A 24387-nucleotide genomic window follows, 5' to 3' on the forward strand; every position below is an offset into this window, starting at 1 on the left:
AATTTTCTTCTTTTATAGAAAAATTTCAAAATTTTCTTTTATAGTAAATTTTCAAAATTTTCTTCTTTTATAGAAAATTTTCAAAATTTTCTTCTTTTATAGAAAATTATAGAAATTTTCTTCTTTTATAGAAAATTTAAAAATTTTCTTCTTTTATAGAAAATTTTAGAAATTTTCTTCTTTTATAGAAAATTTTAGAAATTTTCTTCTTTTATAGAAAATTTTATAAATTTTCTTCTTTTATATAAAATTTTCTATTTTATTTTTCTATTTTAAAAGAAAATTTTAAAAATTCTTCATTTGTATAAAAATTTTTTGAAATTCTCATATTTTATAGAAAAATTTCGAAATTTTCTATTTTAAAATAATATTTTCCAAATCTTTTAAATTTCTCCACTTTTATTTCGAAATTTTCTATTTAAATATAATTTTTTGAAATTTCTCCACTTTATTTTCAAAATTCTCTATTTTAAGAAAAAATTTATAAAATTCTTTAATCTTAAAGAACAATTTTGGAATTTTATCGCATATTTTTTTTCCATTTTTATTTCAAAATGGAAATTCTTTATTTTTACAGAAAATTTTCAAAATTATTTAATTTCATAGAAAATTTTTAAAATTCTCTATTTTTATAAAAAATATTCAAAAAATTTATGAAATTTTTTATTTTATAGAATATTTTTAAAATTTTCTTTTTTAAAGGAAAATTTTCAAAATTTTCCATTTTTATAGAAACATTTTGAAATTTTCTATTTTAAAATAATATTTTACAAATCTTTGAAATTTCTCCACTTTTTTTCAAAATTTTCTATTTTAATAGAATATTTTCCAAATCTTTGAAATTTCTCCACTTTTTTCGAAATTTTCTATTTTAATAGAATATTTTCAACATTTTTGAAATTTCTGCACTTTATTCTCGAAATTATCTATTTTAAGAGAAAATTTCTAAAATTCTCTAATCTTTAAGAAATATTTTAGAATTTTATCATAGATTTTTTTCTATATTTATTAAAAAAAAATTCGAAATTTTAACAGATTTTTCCAATGTACGTACCCGTCATTTCTCTTTGTGCTGCCTCCACATTCATCGCCAAAGCCATTGATAATCTAGCCCGCAGATTCGAACCCAAACCTGCCTCAACATGACCATTCAATTCTTTTTTATAGATATTTAAAACCAAAGGCTCCGGATGGAAGGGCATATTAAACTCATCAATCAAAACACCCAAACGCCAAATTTCCTCATTTAAAGCCTTTGACACCTTCTGTTCAACTTCTTCGACCATATTGTGTATTTTCAATTTCATTTCGCGTGTAACATTCATCATTTCCGTTTCAGTACCCTGAATACGTTCCGTGAGTAAAGTCTTTTGATCCACTTTTAAATTACGGAATATTGTAATGCGTTCGAAAATATTGTCCAGCATAGAACGCATATCTCCGGAAAGGGTTTTACCACGAGAACTGTGTTTTTCGAATTTAGTTTGAACGGCACTCTTTGAAATGCACTCTTCGAATTTGCGCTCAAAATCTTGAAATTCAAAGTAACGCATTTGGAAGCCCTCAGCAAGGGCACCTTGGCTAGGAGAGTTGCCTTTAGCTTCCTCAATGCGAGCCTGTAGGGCCTCACGGGCCGAAACAAAGAATACACGTTCAGCTGCCTCCTTTTCGTTGGTGATTTTCAACTCTTTAGTGAGAAAATCAATACAACGTTCTGTATGCTGGATTTTAACCTATAAAGTTATTAAGGGAAATTGTTTTATATTTATTTTTATAAAAAAGTTGTTTAAAGATAAAGCCTGCAAGCTAACTAAATGTGTTAAGTAATACTAAGCTAAGCTAGCCAAAAGGTATTTTTCTTTACCTTTTCAAGCTCCTTGTGTGAAATATTTTTTTTTAGAAAATAACAAAGTACAAACAAATGTTTACAAATTAAAAACTAAAAATCTCAAATTACTACAAATATTAAAAATAAATAACACTTACCGATTCTTGAGATTCTGGCTCATGGGCCGAAGCATCCCAACGATTATTGAGTATGAAAATATTGGGTTTTGAAAGTTTTTGTGATACTGTATGAAAGAATTGCTTTTCAGCTCTGGTCATGGTGGACTCGGCATTCAAGACCAGTACAAAGACATCGGCATTTAAACAGTGATTATCAATCCAATCATCTAGATTAGCTGAAACATCTACACCAGGAGAATCGACAAAGACGACGTCATCACGCAAAAGACTGCAACGTTCGCGGGGCCAAAAAATGCGCACCAAGGAACTTTCAGAGAGTTTTTCTTGACACAAAGCATTGGCCAGTTGTTTAATATTCTAAAATTTATATAAATTTATCTTCATGATTTGAATATTTTGGGAATGTATTAGTTTTACTTACCACCACATTAAGTTTCTCATCAGAGCCTTCTTTTATTAGATAAGCTTCGTGACTGTCACTGCCTTCTACTTGGCAGAAGCAATTTGTTGTATGACCAATGCCACTGGGTAAAATTTTCTCACGTAACATGGCATTAATTACGGAACTTTTGCCATTTGAGGTACGACCGAAAAAGGCCACTTTCATGTGATCGCGAGCCAATACCTCGCGTATACCAGCTACTTTAAGCACATAACTTTCAAACAGTTCACGTTCTGCTTTATCAACAATATCGGCTTCAGCATGTAGGGCTTTTTGAAAAAAAAAATTAGGAAATTTAGACTTTTTCTAAATAAAAACAAATGGATATCCATTTTTATATTTACCATTAATAAATTGTGTTGTTTCATTGACATATTCCTCGATTTCAGCGTAAATATCATTGATCTTCTTTTTCGCTCTAACAAAGACCTGTAAGGGTGATTTATCAGCATTGATGTGCATTGTGCGATTTTCGGACATCAACGCAGTCGGATCGTAATTTAATGATTTATTGTGTGTATTGGAAGAAGTGTTACCGGCGTTGCCGCCATTACCAGTGACCACAGAAAGTGTACGATTCAAATAGGCCGCCATTATTTACGAAAATAAATGGTTGTTTTTTTAATATGCAAAAGAAATTATCTGGCTTTTTTGTTTTGTTTGCTTACAAATATGATTAAATGAATTAAATATATTTATAGTTCTTTGACTTAAAAGTTAAAGAAAAACCAAAGATAAATTATAAACAAAAAAGCTTTATGTAACAAAATAAATATGTATTTACGATCGCTTTTTATTTAGGCTAAATATTATTTGTATTATATCGCGTTTTCTATATTTTAAATTTGTATTGTTTATGGGTTTTTTTCGTAATTTCAAAACAAACCGATTGACATAATAGGCAATGTGTAGTGGAATTGAAAAAAAAGTAAATTAAAACAAATTCCACAAATTTAATAAGAAAACAATATAAGTGCAGAATCTAATGATAAGCTAAACGGGGGTTTCTCCAAATCGATATTTTATTTAAATACTTTTGTAGCTAGGCTGATAACACCAAATCAATGTAGAGTCTGTTTATAGTTGTTTTTAATTTTGATGGGGTTGGCTAAATAAAACTTAAGTTCTACTAAAACTGAAAAAAAATAGAAGAAAAGAAAAATAAATAAATGAAAACAAAACAAATAATAAAACATAATTATAATGATAATAAATAAACAGATTAGCAGCTACATGAAGTAATATTTGTAATGTTAAAACAAATAATAAAAATCAAAGCAAATAAACATTATAAACTAATTTGAATATTATTACAATTAAAAACTAGTGTGACATTGAAATTTTTCAAATCGAGGTTTATGGCAGAAATAAGAGCAATACAGCCCATTGAGGTACATATTTAAGATAGTAAAATGTTACTAAGATAATAATTATATATCCCTTTATTCATAAATTTACATGTGAACTGTGAAAGATTACAATTCTTCACTTAAATAATAATTTGAAAGAACATTTAAAATTTTATTCATCATTAATATTTTTTACATATATATTTTTTGCTTAGGGGAAATTTTTAAGTTGTTCAAGAAGAAGGGATATTTTCGTGTTTTCTTTAGAACGTATTTTAGTTAATGTGTTTTAAATACATGCCAAAATTCTAAAAAAAAATTGTCATAAGTGAAGGCATGAAAAATTACACCCAATTCACTCATATGAAACTCAATTATAGGAATTGTAACCTTAGAATAGAGGGTAATGAAGCTGCAAACCAAGCTGTAAAACAAATTTCGATGTGAAATGAGAAGATTCTATGATTAGAAAATATAACTGCCTGTGAACTGCTTAATTTATTATACTTTCCCACGGAAATCTATCTAAATTAAGTGATAAAGTGAAAGAAGTTAAAGTATTATAGTTCGAAGGTGTAAGGTATGTGCAGAAAGTTCGGGAAGTTAAAAGTCAATGATTCATGCGGACACAACATGGTGTAAACCAAATTACATTAATCTTCATAGTGATAACATTGACTAAAAAATTTGTTGTACGTTCTTTTATCAACAATTGATTATATCATTCTTCTTATATCACTTAATAATACAGTTCAAAAGAGTGTAGTTGTTGCTAACGGGCTGCATGCAAATAACCTCAGAACACCATCTACACAAGGAAACGAAGGTCCTGCCAGTCAAGGAACATAATGTCATGCTGACTAAACAGTTTCTCTTGGGATGTCACTGGAGGAATCATCCCAACTCTAACATCACACAGTTGGATGCTCCACTTAGGCATGTCAGGAAGGACCTTCGTGAATACGAAGAGAGCGTACAAAGTTATGTCAGGACCCCTTAAATAGCAACTCGTATACAGCAGCTTTGAACGACATTCATAGAGACGCCATCATTACTACGGTTTCGGTTACCATGAATGAATTTCGTTCTTGGAGGTCGCCCACCGCCCATAACAGAAATAAAGAACCTGCCGCAGAAAACAAGAGTTGCTCTGGCACAACTGAGATCGGCTTGTGGGCAGGGTCCCCATGATAACCTCCACATATTCAACTGCCCAGCCCACCCTACTTCACTTAGCCCAATGGATTTATGGACTAACCCTATTGAAGTAGGCCAATTTCTTGGCTTGGACCTAGGTACAGAACTCCTGGATTAAAAATTTTATAGTTTAAGCTGTTACAATAACAACAACAGTTTGTAAAAGGCTCTACATATAAGCTATATATATGTAAGTGCTCATAGAACGATTGTTGAATGTTTCGACATCCTGTTTAATGATGCCTAAAATTCTTCTACTAATATTACTTCCAAGCAATGTCAATTTGCTCGTGAATGATATTTCATGCAACCAAATTGGTATAACCGCCAAGTATTTTGTACTATCTGAAAATGAGTCTTTTATACCACTCCATGTATTTCATGGTATTATTAGTTAATTTAGTTTGCTTTTGACTTTGATTCTGTACTACTAAAATATGCACATAGAAATCATTTATTCAAACTTCTGCCATTAAACTTCAAATCTTGACAATTAGAAAGAACTTTAACAAAAGCTTAAATAAACACGTGAAACGAAGTACTTCTTGAAAAAAATGATCAATGAATTTTTTGAAAACAAAAAAATAATTATCCATAAATAAAAATTGCCATATTTGTATATTTTTAAATGTATACTAAATAAAAATATGTAAATATTAAAGGAGGAAAATAATGAAAATATTAGAACGTAAAAACTCTTAATTCAGACCAACGTACAAGTGTTTTTTTGTATGTGTATGCCTCATTGGTATCTCATATAGAATTTTAAATTTGCTAAATTGCGAATAAACACAGAATATTGTTTAAATGATTCAAATTATAATCATCATATTGCGCACAAATAAAAACAAGAAAATGTATTCTTCATACATACACACACACACAGCTACACCAATAAACAAAAATAATGATAATGGACGGATAAAAAAACTAATTATGACGTTGACACTATTCCTGCTATCAAAGGACAACACAATGCAGCTTGCCTATAAGGATAATTAGTGGCCTTTAAAATATTTATTATGGATTTCTTGACTATATTATGTATTGTTTTTTCTGCCACTATTAGAGCCACCGCTGTCTACGATTTCTTTTCATTTTTTTCTCGTTCTGCTGAAACTTAACTAACCTGATTGTTTGATTCTTCGGTCATTGTATTTTTTAAGTTTTTTTCAGATACTCACTGCTGTTGCTGGCTTCCAAACCAAGTTGAAATGGCAACAGCACTTAAATTTCTATGATTATTGTTTATTTTTAGGAATTATATTTAATTATTTATATTATTTTTTGTTAGAAATTTTGTTTTTATTAAATGATGTAACACGAAAACTTTCCGACGAAACCCAATGACATTTGATTTGACAGCACAACTGTCAGTTTGTTCGTACAAGGGTTGTATTTTTGCGTAGTATGTTAAAGGTGGATGTAAAAGTATGAAATCTTTCGTCTGTTAATATAATCGTTTATATATGATAAATTGAGCCTTACCCCATGTCTATATTAGACAAATATTTATTATGCTAAACGTCAAATTGTTATCATGATAAAAAATTAGCAGGTACAGACGGCACTTATTAGCGTTATAACGTCGTTATGACAGTGTTGTCTAAACAATTGTTTAGACAACGTTGTCTTGATAACAAACGTCATTTTATTGTAAAATTTGGTTAGAATTTTGTTTTTGTGCAATTAAAATTTATTTTTAACATAAGTTTTCGTGAAATTAGTATTTATTTACAAAATTTGCATTTAATTTCGATTGTTTTTATAAAATATAGCGTTATTTCAATAAAATTATCTGTGAGTTGTCGTGATAAAATTAGCATTTTGTTACCCTATGCATTAACATAAACAAAAAACGTCTGCCGACGTTTTGTCCATTGCCGTGATAAATATTTGTCTAATATAGACACGGGGTTATTAAACGAAGACTCAGTTGTAATGTTATTTAGTTATGAAAAATGGTTTCCCTGATCCTGGTTACACAGGGAAACTTTTGTTCCAGCTACTAAGTATTAATTGCAATGATTTTTGTACAAATGAGAATTATAACAAAACAAGTTTCAGAGTTTATTGCTTTTTACATAACTGAAATACATTAGGGTTTTCACCAAATAAAACTATACTACAGATATACTGTAGTATAGTTTTAGGAGTTCCTATAGTTTTAGGAGTTCCTAATTATCTAGAATGTTAAAAAAGTGGATTTAAAGGCACTGTTATAAAAGTACCTTGTATTAGGGTTCTATAAATCGCCTTTCGAATAATCGAACAATCGACTTTTTGTCGAAAAAAGTCGACGTCGACTATTTTGTTCCAAAAAAGTCGATAACTCGACTTTGTGAATAAAAGTCGAAAAAAAGCCGAAAAGTCAGAAAGTCGAAAAAAGTCGGTAAGTCTAAAAAAGTCGAAAAGTCGAAAAAAGTCGGAAAAATTCGAAAAGTCGGAAAAAGTCGAAAAATCGAAAATTGTAGAAACAAGTCAAAAATTTTAAAAAAGTGGAAAAAAGTCAAAAACTCTAAAATAGTCGGAAAAACTCGAAAAAAGTAAAAAACAGTCGGAAAAAAGTAGAAAGAAGTCGAAAATAGTCAAAAAGTCGAAAAAATCGAAAAGTCGAAAAAAGTCGGAAAAAGTTGAAAAAGTCGAAAAGTCGACTATTTATAAAATACTTATTGTCGAAAAGTCTAAAAGTCGACTTTTATTTAAAAGAAAAAAGTCGAAAAGTTGAAAAATCGACTTTTAAAATAAAATGCAAAAAGCCGAAAAGTTGAAAAATCGACTTTTCATAAAATGCAAAAAGTCGAAAAGTCGACTTTTAACTCAATGAAAAAAGTCGAAAAGTCGACTTTTAACTAAATGAAAAAAGTCGAAAAGTCGACTTTTAACTAAATGAAAAAAGTCGAAAAGTCGACTTTTAACTAAATGAAAAAAGTCGAAAAGTCGACTTTTAACTAAATGAAAAAAGTCGAAAAATCGACTTTTCGTTTCAATTGCAGAACCCTACCTTGTATGAAAAACAACTACTTAATTCTCATTTACTAATAGACTGGCATAACTCAAAATTTGAGTTCTTCAAAATATGTATAGGGTGGTCTCAAAAGTTAAAACACTAATTTAGTGTGATTTCTAAGTCGAAAAAACACGTATTTCAATGAAATTCAGCATAAATAACTTTAATATTAAATCCTTCACAAAAATTTTGTTATGATCGGTTAATATTTGACCCTAGCTTCCTTATATAGCCTTCATTAGAAAACAATTTTGTATCAAAAATATATCGAAATTAAAGAAAAATTCAACATACATATATGTTTTTTTTTTAAATAAAAATAATACATATTATAACTGGTGAAGAGTATCATAAGGTCTGCCACGCCCCGCTATACTTTTTTATCTGTTTCTTTTTTTTTATTATGTAATGACTTCTTCTGAGAACTATAAAATAATAAAAATAATAAAATTTCAAGAAAAATTTTAAAATAACGGTAGTTTATATAACAAATATTAAGTGGTTGGCAATACTGTCATATATATGACATGCGCATACAATTTTCCAAGTGAGAACAGGATGTCAATACAAAATCCACAGTTCCTTTGCTTTAGATCTGGTGGTAGGAAATCAATTGAAATTGTTGAATAGATAAATACGGTAATAAAGATTTTTCCTTCTTTCGTAAAGATATCATAAAGAAAATGTTTAAAAACCTATTATAAACCAAATAATTTAAAAAATAAATTAATAAACTTAACGAGAAAGTATTAAACATTTTGATACTCTTGAAATATGCTCAAATAGTCTTAAACAAGCAATAAATCCTAGAAAAGAAAAGCGAAAATTCTATTAGAGTTCAATTTTTTTTTCGACACCAGTGAAAAGTATACAAGAAAAATTATGTCGGCAAAGGTGAGAAGCCACTAAATAGATGTTGAAAGAAAATGTGAATGAACATTTTAAACAATAGAAAAAGAAAAAAATTAGTATTTATTAAATAAAATTCAAATTAAGCTGTTAAATAATAATAATAAATAATTCAAATCTTTCTATCAACATATGTTTAAATTTTGTGTAAATAACAATTCTTAAGTAAATACTTAAAATAGGAAAATATCCAAACTACTGAAAGTATCTGTGTGAGAGTGGTGTTTGTATGTATGTGTGTGTGTGTGTATAAGTGTTTGTGTATATTTGCATATTCGAATTAAATTCGAGATAAGAGATTAATGCCAAAATGTATCTTATTCTTCTTCAAATTATCTTTCTCCCTTTTTCATTGTGATTTCATTTCGTCTTTATTTTGGAAATTGTTCCATATTTAATTGAGTACGATTTTTGCATTTTTTAATTTAAGAAAACGTTTTTTTAAAACATTGAGCACAATACACATGAAATACAACAACATTATTTGTTTACCTAGACACACTTATACAAAATCATTTAAACTAAGTAGAGTAGAGTACACGGTGTGTACAAAACATTCAAATTTAACGTATTCGAGACATTTGTTTTCTTTTTAATTTGTTTATATTTTTTCACATGTGCTACGACATCTGTTGGGTGTGCTAATCATGGCCCGACAATATAAACATTTTTATTTGAAATTAAAAAAAACACATTATTAAAAAAAACTTAAAAGTATTAAGATAATCAGATAAACATGCCCACTTTAGTGATCACCACTGATATCGGTCTAATTTTGGCATACGACAACCACGACTGAACTAATTATTTACAATATTTAAAGAAAACTATAAAATGGCTTCGATATCTCCAAAACTCTTAATAGCACATATCCTATCTTTATCATAATCCATATATAGGTTGCTGACCCTCATTAATTTAGCTATATTAACTTTAGATTACAGGAGCTGTATAAGGATAAACAGACTTTTGTAGATCAAAATTTCAGATCGAAGAAGAACTTAAAAACCACGTGAATAACTACTTTCTTTATGAAACACAATAAAATTAGTATAAGTTAGTATTTTAGGACAGAGCTTATATAGTTTAGTAGTGCCTTATCCAACATTAGGAGGATTCACATTAATTTATGTTTTACCGCACTTATCATTATACCCTCTATAGGTGTATATCAATAGTTCTTGAGATAGTTCTAATCCTAATGTGTTCTAATCCCGGTGTCCTATTGTATCATTTGAGTGAAATAGTGACGTTCCACCACTAGTTCCTGAGCGACTTAAATGAATAACAGTTAGGTGGCTACTTTGCACAGCGGCGTACAAAAATTCTGTTCAAGCATAGGTACTTTGCTAAAGTACTCGAGCTATCCAATCTCTTGACATAGTAGCACCGTTTGGGAAATGACTTATATATGTACATGATATCAATTTCAAAGTTTACGCCCACAATATCAGAAGAAATCACTAGTTTAGAGTCTCTAGAGGACGGAACTCAACATGAAGTGAATATAACCAAGTATCTATCGCCGGGAGATAAAACCCTCTTTAATGCCATGAAAAATGCAATCCCTATCATATAAGAACTCACCCTAGTATATTCTTCAATCACATAAATATCGGGTAAGGACAATTGGGGTCTTATTTACAAGATTGAGAACAGCTTGTTCTATTTAAAGATTGGTAACAATCTTTAAATAGAACAAGCATCAATCATTTAACCATCCTCCCCTTCTCACAATTTTGGGTATAAACCACAGACACACGTTTACCTTAAAGGTACAGAAACCAATAATGTAATTCCCTGGTTGGATCCTGAATAACTCTGAAGGAGTAAAATCTAGTCTCAGGAATTGCAATAACACCAAGGCGATAAAGATTACTCAAGATAACAAAGTGAAACTGTTATAGACTATTGTTGTAATTAGTATTTATAAATATGTCAGTATACTGACATACTTATATCATGAAGTATACTTCACGATATTTTTTATAGCAGTGAAAACAGCTAGATCTCATGCATTAATCGCCAATTAAGAAGTAGTCCGAAGAAGTGTAATCTACTACGAATTACACTTCTTCGGTTTACGGTATGGTTACAATAGCTGATGTGGAAGTCTGACTTATTGCATCGAACGTATGGTCGTTTTGAGTATTCTGAAAAAATTGCTTTAGATGAGAAACAGTGTCAGTCATACGTACATAGATCACGATGTCTCTCAATATACATAAATATATACACATTCTAAGTTTGAAATCATTGAAAATTGCATCAGTTTGCAACACTGTAAAACGTCAATGTTTTAGACTTTTCTACATCCTACACTGAAAACAATCCATGCTCAACTTTACGAAAAAATTCGTAACTTCTATTTTCGTAATATTTACAAAAATTTCGTGTATAATACGAAATATTATTTAATAAAACCCTTTTCTATTTTTACGAAAGTACGAAAACCTTTCGTAATATTTTTTTCTTAAATTTTAGCGAAATTAAACATAATTATATTAATTATATTATGATTAAATAAAACTACAATATTTTTATAAAATTTAAGAAAAAGTAAAATATTATTCTGGAATTATTTTCATAAAAAAATTGAAAATTCGTGTGGAGAATAATTTTGAACTAAAATTAGAAAATTTATTTTAATAAATGAATAAATAAATATTTCGTAAATTTTACCATATTTATTCAAAATTCCCTTTTTTCAATTTATATAAATAAATTTTTTCAAGAATATCTTGCATTATATTAAAATATTTCGTACAATTTCGTATATATTACGAAAGAATTTCGTGGTACAAAACAACGAACAATTCGTACAATGTACGACATTTTTCGTATATATTAAGCATGGATTTTTTCAGTGTAGTATAAAACTTTCAAAGATTTCACAAAGTAGCGGCAAATATTTTTCCCCTACAAAGATAAGTTTGGTCACCACGTTACTACAATGTAAATATAACACTTTTCGTTTGTATGTGTATGTGTTTGTATTTGTTTTTGTTTTGGGGTGGGTGGTTTGTTTATATGGGGGTCGAATAAATTTTCTTCTCTTCTTTGTTGTTGCCTTATTTTAGTTTTTTTTTTGGTTGTTCTTCTACCTTTCCCGGTCTGTAGAGTGCGAAATCATTTTATCTGTGATCTCGCACTGGTATTGTTTTGTATTCTATTCTATTATACTCCAACAGTGTATTTCTACATACAAACTAAGTATATATTTTGTTGATATATATTTTATTTTTACATTTTCTTTTTTTGCATAATATCTTATGGAACTGTTTGACTATTCAGTATTTCTCTGGCCTTTGAACGTTGAAAAAGTGTTTATTTGTTTGTGTATTTTCGTTACAATATTTATATTGAAACGAAACGTTTAATACGACAACAGTGTATGAGAAAGTTCATCGTGTGTCATTTATTTAGTTAAATGAAATATGTACTTTAAGTATATTTTTGCATATAAACATACTTTTTAACTAAAGTGGATTTTTATTCAATTTTTATATAATTAATTTGAATTTATTTGCGTTGTATTCACTCGCCATACTGTCAATCAGTCTAGTCTATCTTGACATTTGTGTGGTGTTTTGTTGCTGTTTGGAAAAGGAATAAGAAGAGATGTTTGTTTACAAGTTCTTTAGACGTCAAAATAGTGTATGTTTTTCCAAATAAATAGAATAATTTTAAACAGTTATTTATAATAAATAAGTGTCTGCATTTAGAAAGCTCGACTAATGATCAAGATAAATATTTTGTAAAAATTTGACCTAGAGGTTTTGTAAAATCGTTTATGATTTTATTAGTGATTTGAAAAACACTAGTGCAAGTTGCTGTGCTAACGGTAAAAAGTTTCAGTCAAAAATTATTGAAATTATTTAAAGAAATTTGAAAGATTAATTGAAAATTTATATTATTTTATAAGATTATTAATACATATTAATACATATGTATATACACTGAAAAAAATCCATGCCTAATATATACGAAAAATGTCGTACATTGTACGAATAGTTCGTTGTTTCGCACCACGAAATTTTTTCGTAATATATACGAAATTGTACGAAATATTTTATATATTTTATATATATATTCTTGAAAATTTTAATTTATATAAATTGAAAAAAGGGAATTTTGAATAAATATGGTAAAATTTACGAAATATTAATTTATTTAAACATTTTTGTTCATTTTAAAATAAATTTTCTAATTTAAGTTCAAAAGTATTCTCCACACGAATTTTCAATTTTTTTATGAAAATAATTCGACAATAATATTATACTTTTTCTTAAATTTTATAAAAATGTTATTGTTTTATTTAATCATAATATAATTAATATCATTATGTTTAATTTCGCTAAAATTTAAGAAAAAAATATTACGAAAGGTTTTCGTACTTTCGTAAAAATAGAAAAGGGTTTTATTAAATAATATTTCGTATTATACACGAAATTTTTGTAAATATTACGAAAATAGAAGTTACGAAATTTTTTTTCGTAAAGTTGAGCATGGATTATTTTCAGTGTACTTACACTGTCATAATTAATAACAATAACATTACTGTTACACTTTAATTTATTTGCTAACATTGAAAAATATCTTATCGCTAGAACAAATATATTTTTATCTTTGGACTTATAAATGTTTATATATCTTAATTCATATAACGTTATTTGTTTATCGATAAATGTTCTTTTATTATAAACATTAATGAAGCTAATTATTTCTGTATACCAATTTTTTTTTAATTAATGTTTAACTATTGCTATCATCAGATTTTGTGAGTATTCAGATGTTAGAAACACATTGGAATCTTTAACGCCTTAACGGATGTCAATTATTGGACATAGTAAAACGACGAAAAAGTTTCGTCCAAATAGGGTTTGTTTTTTACTAATTGTTTGCAATTTCAAGCTTTCTTATAGAATATTATAGCGATTAGTATCTTACTGGACTAGTCGACAAGGGTACGAACGACATCAGCTGATACGAACGGCAGAGCTGCTACCTTCAGACAATAGAAGTCGTATTTGAAAAAAATAAATTATATTATTTCATATCTGATCTTAATTTGTTGGAGAAAGAATCACTTAATTCCATAAGAGAATGCTTAGTACTAGATTTATTGGAATATCTTGGATCGACTTTCTCACCATGGTTAGAAATTCCATAACAGAATGCTTAGTACTAGATTTCTTGGAAAATCCAATGATTTCGACCCATTAACCATTTGAGTTTGCCAAATGGGTCCTGTCTTGTTGATAATTTCAATCGCTTACCACAATAAGGGTTCCTTTTAAGTTTTTACGACGATTTAGCAATGTATGCAACAAAACAGACGAAAGAACATATAAATAAGCTATAGTTTTTCGGAAATATTCTTCATTGCTAAGTTCTGATTGGCATTGGAAATTGACAGTATCGGTCCAAGTTTTTGCTTTGCCTCAAAATGTGTATATTAGATCTGCAGCAATTATATAATCCATAAATGTACAGGAAAATTACATATATTGTAAAACAAGATAAACATCAGTTTACATTTGACCCTAGCCTCTATAAAAAGCCTACAAACTATTTTATAATACGTCTTGAAGAAAATCAATTGGCTAAAAATAAATCGTCCCAAAACTATTGTTTAAGATAAAAATAAAAAGATCGCTCCCAGTCACATTAATATCGATATATTATAATACAATCCCCGCAAAAATAAAACGAAGTACTTCCAAAAGAATAATATTTATCACCACTTTAAAAGTAGCACTAAGTGATTCTTTTACATTCTGTGGAAGTGATGTTTATTGACGACCAAAGAAGCGAAAAGTATCCAATTTGTTTAAATTTAAGATATATTTTTTTTGTACCAAAGAACATCCCTCCTATGATAAGCCGGTGTTAAAATCTTAACTTCTTCAGGTCTTTTCAGTACTTCCATGGAATCAATTCTACTTCTTTTTCACTTATTTGGAAGTTTTTATTTTGCTTAGATTCAGCATAAATCTAATAAATCATTAAACCGTAGTGAAAAGGATTCGTTAAAGGTTCGAAAATTATTGCTTTTATATCAATATTAGTTCAGAATTTAAATACTTTAAAAGGATTTTTACTATAGTAATGATATCTTTCTTATCATATGATATTCTTACCCCCTTTCTAGTTGTTGTATTACATTTAAATAAATTTGCATTTGTAATGTAATAAAAATTTAATAAAATTATTTTGTTATACTTATTTTATTTTCATTATTATTTTTTCCTTTAGATGACCCGTTATAAACAGACAGAGTTCTCGGAAGAAGACAGTAGTTCGATTGGTGGCGTACAGTTGAATGAGCCCAGCAGTAGTACGGGAATGCAGATACGTTATCATACTGCTAGGGTAAGATGTGTATAATAATAACAAAAAGAAAAAAGTAATGAATAATGTCTTTAATATGTAAATATTTAGTTTTTTTTGCGTTACTCATTTTACTATTTTTTACGCTACAATAATATTTAAAGTATTCTCAGTATGTTAGGGTACCAGTAAATAGGGTTCTATAGCTGAAACGAAAAGTCGACTTTTCGCATTTTATGAAAAGTTGACTTTTCGACTTTTTTCATTTAATTAAAAGTCGATTTTTCGACTTTTCAACTTTTAATATTTTATAAATAGTCGACTTTTCGACTTTTTCCGACTTTTGACTTTTTTCGACTATTTTCGACTTTTTCCGACCAGAGTTTAAAATTTTAAAAGTTGCCAGAAGCGTTAATTTATAATGTTGCCATTAAACATATTATTATTTATTATTATTAATAAAAAATTTTATTTATATTTTTTCTATTTGTTGCAATTTTTTGAGTTTTTTCGACTTCTTTCTATTTTCGACTTTTCGACTTTTTTCAACTATTTTCGACTTTTTCGACTTCTTTCGACTTTTTCCGAATTTTCGACTTTTTTCGACTTTTATTTACAAAGTCAACTTTTCGACTTTTTTTTTTGTTCCAAAAAAGTCGATAACTCGACTATATCGACTTTTTTGGAACAAAATAGTCGACTTCGACTTTTCGACTCTTTTCTACAAAAAGTCGATTGTTCCATTATTCGAAAGTCGATTTATAGAACACTATTTTGAGGTAACTTTTGAGATGTAAACAGATGTGTTAACTTAATTCTTCGTTTTGATAAATAAATCAGTTCACTTTTTGACAAAGAAGTTTATTTCTAAGTCGTCATTTTTCCACTTTTTTTCAACAATATACAATTTACAAATATGTATGTATGTATGTATGTATGTATGTATGTATGTATGTATGTATGTATGTATGTATGTATGTATGTATGTATGTATGTATGTATGTAAATATATATTTACATTGAAATACTCTAACCATATGTTGGACCGTTTGCTTTGGAATGTTTAACTGAAATGTATATACAAATAAAACAATATTGAATCCACAGGATACTGCTCATGTTTCACATTAATACCATACATTCTTCCATATGATTTACTTTGTTTCAATGAAAACAGAAAAAACGGTTATATTAATAATCCCTTTTAAAGGATATAGTGGCCACAAATTCATGGTGTTTGTGTGGTTTACATGAATTAGTTGTTAAATTCTAAAAGGCATTTACATTCTCTAACCGATAAAATAAATGACGTAAGTACGCGTTACACTTAAATATTAAATAACCGTTTTCATGGATTATCTAGTTGTTAAAGTAAGAAGTGCGTAATACTAAAGATAAATAAGCTGATTTTAATTCGTGGCATTGAGTGAAAATGCCATTGCCTTATTTACACTATACACATTAGGGTGGCTACTTTTGAATGGAGAAACTATTAAGTGTTAAAGTTATTACCGAAAATGAATCATAAAAATTTTTTGATTAGAAACATTTTCACTATACCCTACACCACTACTAGATAATTTGATGAAATTTGAACCAAGCATGTTTTTTGGCACAGGGATGCAGCCTGTTGAAATCGGTCCATTATTTCACCTAGCCCCCATACAACCGTACTTCCCGATTTGGGCTTTTTATGCCAAATATACTATTATCTCTCTAAAAATTGACACTGCAGATTTTCGTAATGATCTGCAGTAACCCCTTTTCAAACCCCCCTTCAAAAAATTTCTTAAACGTCTAAAATTGACTTGTAACCATTTGAAACTCAACAAAACAAACTGTTATTTAAAATAATACCCTTTTCCCAAATTTAATGAGGATCGGCCCATGTTTGAACTACATTCTATATAAAGCCTCATTTAGAAATTCAACATAAAAGTTTCATTATGAAATATAAAAATTTTAAAAATATATTCATGGTGTAGGGTATGTTATGGTCGGCCATGCCCGACTATACTTTCCTACTTGTTTTTATACCCTTCACCTTCGGGAGAAGGGTATATATAAGTTTGTCATTCCGTTTGTAAAGTATAAAATCAGTTTTTAGAGGTCCCCAGATACCGGCGAGATCCGTATCTTCAATAATTCAGTTTGACATGCTTTCGGGAAGATCGATATTCAAAATCAGCAAAATCGGTCTATAAATAACGGAGATATGAGCAAAAATCCGAGAAAACCTCTGAAAATTTCATCAAAAAAGCCACATTTTTTCATGCTTTGTTAAAAAAGCAACAACAACACTGTGAATTGGATAAAGAAGTACATGTGCGTGTGGATATGTATTTCGTTTTATTCGGCTGTGTATTTTTTTTGTATGTTTGGATGCTGTTCTGTTCTCACGAAGGTGAAGGGTATAACAAGAACAAGGAGATAAAGCAGTAATATATTGGTAATACAGCTCATTTTTGTTTGAGGGTGGTAATACAGTTTGACGGTGGTATTACAGTACAACGGTTAATATTTCTTTCTGCTACAGTTTATATTTGTTTGTGTGTATGTTATGTGTGACATGTGGGCAGAGATACAAAATAAATAAAAACTGTTTTTTTTAAACATACTTGGTGAAGGGCATATAAGATTCGGCACAGCCAAATATAGAAATATTACTTGTTTGATTACAAAAATGTTTATGTGCCCACCCTAATGTATATAATTTAGCATTATGATGGTTATTCTAGGTGATTTGTTCTTCATACAAGAACAAATCACCTAGAACAACCAACAACAACTGCATGAAACAATAATTTTTGATGGGCCCCTCAAATGTATACACACATTTGCATTATGAAGGTTTGTCTGGATAGTTTCTTATGCCACATTGTTGTTGTATGATGACGGATACATCGACCAATTATATATCTATGTTTCTTGCGGAATGTAAAGTGGCAAACTAACTAAGCTAAGGTTAAGGAAGGAAAGTTAGACAGAGAGAAAATATTTAACAGTTTTATCGTCATTATCATTGTTACAGCTTCCGCAGAAATCATTAAATGGAAGATTCAATATACAACCTTACTCACCTACCCTGTGATCTCTTAACACGGCTCTTAGAAGTCTTAAGGCGGGTTTTACTGATAGAGATAATCTTCATTCTTTGGTTAAACCGGGTTTAATAGATGTTTCGTGTTTTTCAGTTATCAGTAAAGTTACTTATTATCTTAGTTTAAATGAGTGTAATTGGCCAATTAAACTCAAGTTACAAGTGAGAAAACATAATTAACAGAAACAATAATTTCGGAAGTACAAAAACATAATATTTTAAGTAAATTGCAATTTTCTGATTTGTTTTGTTTTATTTATTATTGTTATAAATGTTTATTTAACATTTTTCCAAAATTGTTCATTTTACAAAGTATTGTTTGCAAAAAAAAACAGCTGTTCATTGTTTATGTTTTTGAGTGAAAAGTTGACAATACTAACAAAGTTAACTGAACTTAAATCTAAAACTGAACAACACAATCATCGGTTAAAGTCCGCCTAAATTTGTCCCGAGTTTATTCTAACAGCAAGTTAAACCTAGTTTAACTGAGGAGTAAGAAACCCGGCCTTAGTAGCACACGTGGCAATGACTTAGGTTTACGAAGTACTTTCAAAAGAATAAAATTTATCACCACTTCAAAAGTTACACTAAATGAATTTGTTTACCTTCTGTGGATGTGATATTTTTTATGACTTCCAATGAAACAAAAAGAATCCAATTTTGTGTAAAATTGATGGTTTATATATCCTTCGCCTTCGTGAGAAGGGAATATATAAATTTGTCAATCTGTTTGTAATTTTTAAAAGATAATCTTCCGACTCTATACAATATTTATATACTCTGGATCCTTATAGATAGCGGAGTCTGTCTGTATGTTTGTTGAAATCAATTTTTAGAGTACCCCAGATATTGGAGAGATCCGTATCTTCAATAATTCTGCTAGACATGCTTTCGGTATTCAAAATCAGCAAAATCGGACTATGAATAACCGACGTATGAGCAAAAATCCGAGACAACCTCTGAAAATTTCATCCAAAATTGAAACATTTTGTTATTGTACGCTTGTTTATAAAAACAAGCCAGAGTGAGAGCAGCAGAGCAAGAGTATCAGAGAGAGAGAGAGAGCAGCACTAGTGTGTTGTTATTGGCTAGGAACATGAAGTTAAGTATGTGGAGCCCGTCTTAAGTTAGAACCCATAAAAGCGAACTTTTTGGTACTTTTTCGTTTTTCAAAAGGTACTTCTTGAATATTCTATAATATTGAACCAAGAAACATGAAATTAAGTAAATTAAGTAGATTCGGAATTATAAGAGAACCCATAAAAGGGAACTTTTTGGTACCTTTTGAATATTCTATAATATTGAACATAGAAACATTAAATTAAATATGTAGATTCAAAATTAGATGAGAACCCATAAAAGTGAACTTTTTGGTACTTTTTCGTTTTTTAAAAGGTACTTTTTTTAAGTTTTCTATAATAATGAACTTAGAAAGATGAAATTAAGTATTAGAGCACGGATTAGAGAAGCCAACATCAAAGAGGATTTTTTTTTGGTACTTTTTCGTTCTACAAAAGGTATTTTTTGAATTTTCTATAATATTGAACCTAGAATCACGAAATTAAGTATGTGTAGTCGAAATTAGATGAGAACCGAGGAAAGTTAAATTTTTGGTACTTTTTTTGTTTATAAAATTAAGTATGTAGAGTTTGATTTAGATGAGAACCCATAAAAGGGAACTTTTGGGTACTTTTTGGCTTTTCAAAAGGTACTCTTTTAAATTATCTATAATATTGAATCTAGAAACATGAAATTAAAAATGATGTGCCCGAAGTATGTGATGTAAAAGAGGACTTTTTGGTACTGACTGTTTTTTTTTACTCACCATGGTGAAGGGTATACAAGATTCGGAGTTGATTGATAAATGCGTGTAATTTATTTATTTATGTTATTATTTTTTTAGTCAAATTAGTTGTATTCTATAATAGAAAAACTTCACTTCCTAATAACTTCCAAAAAAGGACATTCCTCCTATGAAAAGCATGTGTTGTATTCACCACTTCTTCATGTCTTTTTCAGTACTTCCATGGAGTAAATTCGCTTCTTTTGAAGTTCTTTTTTGTCACATCTGAGCAGACTCTGAATAGCAAAACGCTACAATAACATTACTAGGTATATTAGATTGACCTTGTACCCAGAAAAGCTCCATGTACGAATATTAAAGTACCTCATCCAGTTTACCGCCCAGCATCAGTCTGAAGGACGCTTCATTGGTTATGAAGCGTCTTTCAAATCAAAATCATTCTACAAATCACTATAAAAGCATCACATAAATCCAATGTATATAATAACTACCATTTTTCCCCTTTTAGGCAACATTAAATTGGCGCTCACGAAATCGCGTAGAAAAATGGTTAATGATTACTACAATATTTTTGTCATTTATAATACTGGGCTTACTAATAATGCTCTTTCAAAATGAAGCCGACAAAACCACAAGGATTCTGCACGTGGAACCACACAAAGACAGTAAATTATTGAAAAACCTTTTTTTAGTAATTTAGTTTTAAAAACCATTTACTTTTACAGATCCCGAAATGCCATGTTTAAATGAACATTGTATATTCGCCTCAAATGATATATTAAATTCAATTGATCGCTCAGTTAATCCATGTGAAGATTTCTATGGTTTTTCATGGTAAGTGTTTGTCACAAAAAGAAATTACGATTTTATTTACGACTTAAATTATTATTTGCAGTAATCAATGGATTAAAAATAATCCCATACCAGATGGTAAATCATCCTGGGGTACATTTAGCAATATCGAGCAAAGAAATCAATTGATTATCAAAAATATCTTGGAGAAACCCATGAAAACTTTCGAATCGGAAGCGGAGAAAAAGGCAAAGATCTATTATGAATCTTGTCTGGATCGAAACGATGATTTGGAGAAACTTGGTGCTAAGCCTATGGTAGATTTCCTATGGAAAATTGGAGGCTGGAATGTTACCCACACCGGGTTTAATATTGGAAAATGGAGTTTGGCTAATACACTAAAGAAATTACAGAATAGGTGGGATTTTAATAAATAAAAAGCGAAAATTTTGAGAAAGTCCTCTTTTTTATTATTTTAGATATAATATCAATTGTTTATTCGGTTGGGCCATAGGAGAAGATGATAAAAACTCCACACGACATATTATTCAAATTGATCAAGGTGGCCTTACACTACCTACACCAGAATACTATGAAAATCGTACAGAGATACATCGTAAGGTCCTCAAAGAATACATTGAATATATGACAAAGGTGTGTGTTCTCTTGGGGGCTAATGAAACTGATGCTCGTCGGCAAATGGAAGAGATAATGAATTTTGAAACTAAAATTGCTAATATAACCATTCCCCTGGAAGAGCGACGTAATGAAGAGGCCATGTATCATCCTATGAAATTGTCAGAGTTAGATGCAATGGCACCTTTTATAAATTGGACTGAACATTTAGATTATGCCATGCAATTGGTCAATCGTCGAATAACACAAAAAGAAGTGGTGGTAGTCTATGCTCCAGAATTCCTTAAGAAATTATCGGTTATAATAATGGATATGCAAAAGACGGTGGAGGGCAGAAAGTAAGTGTGAGACAGTAGTATAAATTTTAAACTCTTTAAATTAATGAATATATTTTCTTTTCTAAACTAGTACTTTGAATAACTATTTGGTTTGGCAAGCGGTGAGAGTACTCTCTCCTTGTCTCTCACGCTCCTTCCGTGATGCTTACAAAGGTGTGCGAAAAGCTTTAATGGGTTCAGATGGCGGCGAGGAGGTGTGGCGTTTTTGTGTAGCTGATACTGGAAATGTTGTCGGCTTTGCCGTGGGTGCCATATTCGTACGTCAAGCTTTTCATGGCGACTCTAAACCCGAAGCCGAACAAATGATTAATGAGATAAGAGAAGCTTTTAAGCATAACATACACAACCTTACTTGGATGGATAAAACAACCCGCGCCAAAGCCATAGATAAAGCTGATGCTATTTCAGATATGATCGGTTTCCCTGATTATATATTAAATGTAGAAGAACTTGATAAGAAATATGCCGATCTAAATGTTACGGCTAATGCTTATTTCGAAAATAATATACAATCCAATATGTTCAATTTAAAAAAGAATTTGGAAAAATTAGATCAACCTGTTAATAAAACTAATTGGGGCATGGTGCCACACATGGTAAATGCCTACTATACACCTTCCAAAAATCAAATTGTCTTCCCCGCCGGTATACTGCAATCACCCTTCTTCGATATACATAATCCTAAAAGTTTAAACTTTGGTGCTATGGGCGTGGTTATGGGCCATGAGCTAACACACGCCTTCGATGATCAGGGAAGAGAGTTTGATAAATTTGGCAATATTAATCGTTGGTGGGATAATAAAAGTATTGAACGTTTCAATGATAAAACCGAATGTTTTGCCAAACAATATGGTTCCTATGTTATAAACGGCAGACATTTGAATGGCAAACAAACGTTGGGAGAAAATATTGCCGATAATGGTGGTTTAAAGGCTGCATATCATGCTTTCCTAAAGACAAAACTGGATAAGGAGGCAGATGTTTTAAAACTGCCCGGTTTAAATTTAACGCATAAACAGTTATTTTTTGTTTCGTTTGCCAGGGTAAGTGGAAGAAACAAATTACCCGTTTTAATCAAAACTTTAATGATTTTCTATTTTTAGGTCTGGTGCTCCACCGATACCGATGAAACCACAGTATTACAGTTAGAAAAAGATACACATTCACCATCACGTTTGCGAGTCGCTGGTACGCTCTCAAATATGCCCGAATTTGCCGAAGTATTCCAATGTAAAGTTGGTTCCAAAATGAATCCCGAAAAGAAATGTGAAGTATGGTAAAAAGTTTTTGAAGTTTTCATTTGTTAGTTTTAACAATTTTTGTTTGTTGAAGCGAAAGTTAAGGAAATTTTACGAAAGTATATGTTTTTAAAGAAAATAGTAACGGAATTTTTAAAAAAAAAACCCAAAAGTAAACTATGAACGTAGTAGAAAAACCAAAAAAAGTAACAAATATTTAAAACAATGTATGTGTGTGATTTATATAATATTGTAAGAGATCTCTCGTAAAAGCAACTTTTTTTATATAAGTAACAAAACGATAGAAGTAATATTTATAAATAATAATAAATTACTTATTTAAGAGTAAATCGAAATAAATTGGATTATGAATAGAACAGAATTAAATAAATAAAATTAAATGATACTAGTCAAAGAACTCACAACCTTTACGACCCTCCCCCCCTCTCAGCATTAGGGCTCAAATGTTATAAAATTTAAAACAAAAGTAATTGTTATTTTTTTTAAAGAAAACTGAGAATTAATAGTGATTTTTCTTAAAAATATGAAAATAATTAATATTATTTATAAAACTACTACTCTAAATGTAACATTTACCTGTATTGTATAATTTTCCTTAAAACAAATACTTCCAACTTGTAAAAATATCTATTTTTGTACTAAAATTCTAATTTTAACAAAATAGAAAAGAAGAATTCTCCATTAAAGGAGAATATTTTAAATGAACCATAATTTAAACATAGTCCAGCGAAATTAGTTTAGTTTGTGCCTAAAATTATCTATATCCAGATATTATTTGACCCAGCATTCAAAATTTTCATATTGAAAATAGAATAAAATTAATTGTAAATTTCAATATCTTGAAAAAATTAGATGATTCGATTACAAATCCCTCCATGACAACCGTTAGTACGATCCAACGGATATTTCGAAATATATCGTTTGACTATGGTTTATAGTTTGTTTTTTTTTTTTGTATTAAACAATTATGTAACTTTTAGCATTTAAATATATATTTATTATAACAAAATATATTGAGTTTAGTGCAAAAACATATCCTAAAGAAAATGAAATGAAGACCCAACATAAACAAAACGTAACAATCTATAAAGTTTCAATTTTTGTATATAAAAGTGTTAAATACAATTAAAGCGTCATAACTTTTTTTTACAAATTCTCAAACAGCATTAGATTTAAAAAAAAATTCCATAATTTACCTTAGTAGATTAATAAAACGAACCAAGGAAGTTTTAATAAAATTTAAGATTTTG

The 24387-nt window shown here is 29.3% G+C and overlaps 2 protein-coding genes across 14 annotated transcripts in view; one reads left to right on the forward strand and one right to left on the reverse strand.

Moving 5' to 3' along the window:
* Nucleotides 1-6314, reverse strand: part of LOC111679253 (transmembrane GTPase Marf) — an 8354-nt gene extending 2040 nt beyond the window's left edge. Inside the window, exons 1-7 of one of the 10 annotated variants that reach the window (XM_046945489.1) lie at nucleotides 6141-6314; nucleotides 3445-3545; nucleotides 2755-3073; nucleotides 2390-2679; nucleotides 1987-2325; nucleotides 1865-1876; nucleotides 1055-1733 (exon numbers count right to left, since the gene is read on the reverse strand). In XM_046945489.1, the coding sequence (XP_046801445.1) occupies nucleotides 1055-1733; nucleotides 1865-1876; nucleotides 1987-2325; nucleotides 2390-2679; nucleotides 2755-3004 (1570 nt within the window). In that variant the 5' untranslated portion in view covers nucleotides 3005-3073; nucleotides 3445-3545; nucleotides 6141-6314. Of the gene's footprint in view, nucleotides 1-1054; nucleotides 1734-1864; nucleotides 1877-1986; nucleotides 2326-2389; nucleotides 2680-2754; nucleotides 3120-3444; nucleotides 3546-6085 lie in introns of those variants that run through there. The other 9 variants (XM_046945488.1, XM_046945491.1, XM_046945487.1 and 6 more) reach the window with 9 other exon arrangements.
* Nucleotides 3630-23339, forward strand: LOC111679251 (neprilysin-3). Of its 4 annotated transcripts, none has more exons than XM_046945494.1 (8): nucleotides 3630-3801; nucleotides 15134-15250; nucleotides 20621-20777; nucleotides 20838-20946; nucleotides 21008-21322; nucleotides 21384-21878; nucleotides 21949-22921; nucleotides 22982-23339. In XM_046945494.1, the coding sequence occupies exons 1-8, from the start codon at nucleotides 3769-3771 to the stop codon at nucleotides 23156-23158; spliced, it is 2376 nt and encodes a 791-aa protein (XP_046801450.1). In that variant the 5' UTR covers nucleotides 3630-3768; the 3' UTR covers nucleotides 23159-23339. The 4 variants fall into 4 exon arrangements, with proteins under 4 accessions (XP_046801450.1, XP_046801453.1, XP_046801452.1 ...); XM_046945497.1 differs by lacking the exon at nucleotides 3630-3801 and adding an exon at nucleotides 8587-8605; XM_046945496.1 differs by lacking the exon at nucleotides 3630-3801 and adding an exon at nucleotides 8643-8860.
* The last annotated feature ends 1048 nt before the right edge of the window (nucleotides 23340-24387 follow it).

Source organism: Lucilia cuprina, chromosome 3, assembly GCF_022045245.1.
Source record: "Lucilia cuprina isolate Lc7/37 chromosome 3, ASM2204524v1, whole genome shotgun sequence".
Taxonomy (NCBI): domain Eukaryota; kingdom Metazoa; phylum Arthropoda; class Insecta; order Diptera; family Calliphoridae; genus Lucilia; species Lucilia cuprina.

Excerpts from the sequence above, each read along its gene's own strand:
- LOC111679251 (XM_023440782.2), top strand. The coding sequence starts at position 12,497 with ATGTTTGTTTACAAGTTCTTTAGACGTCAAAATAGT. Across the intron at positions 12,533-15,133 it reads TCTTTAGACGTCAAAATAGT|ATGACCCGTTATAAACAGAC; the intron begins GTATGTTTTTCC and ends TTTTTCCTTTAG. Across the intron at positions 20,778-20,837 it reads CGTGGAACCACACAAAGACA|ATCCCGAAATGCCATGTTTA; the intron begins GTAAATTATTGA and ends TTACTTTTACAG.